A 1997-nucleotide genomic window follows, 5' to 3' on the forward strand; every position below is an offset into this window, starting at 1 on the left:
CGCCCATCACATTGTCTAGAATCAAAGTTTGCTGAATGAAGGGATCTAGAAGTCTCTTTACTGGTCAAACCTACCTCCTCCACCCTCAGTCACAGACTGACGTGCAAAAGTAGAAACCGGATCTCATTACTCTCTTGCTCAAAACCCTTTGTGAATATTAATAACGGAGTCTGGAAGCGCCGCAGGGGGAGCTCTCATGCCCTACCATTCCTAGTAAATTGCAGACCCAACAGGAAGACCCAACAGGACCTGCCTTTGCACGTGGTACTACTTTACTCTCCGAGCTGGAAGAAGAAAGGCTTTCCTTATCCATGCCGCCCGCAACTCCCCTGCAACAACTCAGCCAATGAGAAGCTACTATACGTGGAACTCCCAGTTTACTCCAATGGACTTTTAGTTTATAACAGCCTTTCCAACTTACCCTTTTTCTCCTTAAAAAAAGCATACCTCTCTTTTGTTCTCCATACCTGCCTACAGTTTTGCTGGGGTTTGTTTGCTTCCAAGTGCAATTCTTTTATTTCCAAACAAACCCATTTTTTGCTGGTAAAGCACCTAGCAGTTTTTACTTTTAGGGGTAACACCTTCAAGCCTTCCACCTTCACCTATAGGAAAATAAGAAATGTAACCACCTCTATGCTATGTGCCAGATACTATACTAAAAGCTTTTTAAGAACTAAATCATTCTTTCAATAACTCTGTAGATGGAAGCACTATTTTTTTTAAATTTATTTGTCAGAGAGAGAGCACAAGCAGGGGGAGCGTCAGGCAGAGGGAGAGGGAGAGCAGGCTCCCCACTGAGCAAGGAGCGGGATATGGGACTCCATCCCAGGACCCTGGGATCATGACCTGAGCCGAAGGCAGACGCTTAACCGACTGAGCCACCCAGGTGTCCCTGGAGGCACTTTTTTTTTTTTTTTTTGGGAGAAAATCACTTTATTCTAATTCACAAATGAGAACATCACAAAAGGTGATTTAAGGAGGCACACAAATATCTGCCCAATCCCAAATTCAAACCATCTCAATGAACTTCTATACAGTAAGAACAACCTTTTTTATTCCAATTCTGAAGAAAGCTGTATTTAATGATGAAGGAGAAGCTTAACTGGTGGTTTTACACTTTATCTATTCACCATTCACCATCAATTATATTTTTATGCTAAATTAACTTGGTTATGAGAGATGATTTTCCTTATCTTCAATTTGAACTTCTTGATTAGGCTAATCCATTTGCAAATCTGCACTGTTTCAGCACCTCGCTGAAACCTTCACAATGCTTCAGGTCACCCTGGTTCTGGGCACACTCCAGAAACTGTTTCATCTCATAGTGGCATGGGCCAAACTGCTGCTGCTCCTGGTATGCTGGCTGGGTTTCCTGAGGCTCCTGGTAAGTGATGTCAGGCCTTGGAGGCTCAGCATTGCCTCCTCCACTGAAGCCCCCAGTGATGGCATGACCTATCGTGTGCCCGACAGCAGAGCCCACAGCCACGCCAGCTGCAGTGGTTGCCATCTGGACCATGAGCCCTGGCTGCCGGGGCACAGCAGCAGGTGAGCCAACAGCAGCTGGTGGAGCCGCTGCCGGAGGCTGAGCTGCTGGCGCTGGTCTAGGTGCCACTCTCATCTGAGGTGCCCGGCTGGCCGGAGGGGCCATGCGGGAGGTGCGGCTCCGACTTCCACGCGGCATGGTGACTTGCAGAGTAGCTCAGGGTCTAGAAATCCGAGATTCGGCCGAGACCCCAGCGCCTTCTGCAGAACGGAAAACGGAGCTGGAGGCACTATTTTTGTTTAGTATTTCCATCCCACAAATGAGGAAAGCAAGGCATAGAGGAGTTAAATAATTTCACACGGTTGATAAGAACAGCTACAGCGGGAACCAAGGCAATCTGACGTCAGAACCTGTGCTGTTGATCACTTCATCATTCTGCCTCCAAACTTCTCAGCACCATTGGTGAGACCCTCTGCTGCCGACAAGGGGATCCATAAGCCGGATGCTGCTGGGA

At 47.5% G+C, this 1997-nt stretch overlaps 1 protein-coding gene across 1 annotated transcript; it reads right to left on the reverse strand.

Moving 5' to 3' along the window:
- Window positions 1–902: 902 nt before the first annotated feature.
- Window positions 903–1757, reverse strand: LOC113912836 (coiled-coil-helix-coiled-coil-helix domain-containing protein 2-like). Its single transcript, XM_035723971.1, has one exon. The coding sequence runs from the start codon at window positions 1679–1681 to the stop codon at window positions 1214–1216; it is 468 nt and encodes a 155-aa protein (XP_035579864.1). The 5' UTR covers window positions 1682–1757; the 3' UTR covers window positions 903–1213.
- Window positions 1758–1997: the final 240 nt, after the last annotated feature.

Source organism: Zalophus californianus, chromosome 14 (genome assembly GCF_009762305.2).
Source record: "Zalophus californianus isolate mZalCal1 chromosome 14, mZalCal1.pri.v2, whole genome shotgun sequence".
Taxonomy (NCBI): domain Eukaryota; kingdom Metazoa; phylum Chordata; class Mammalia; order Carnivora; family Otariidae; genus Zalophus; species Zalophus californianus.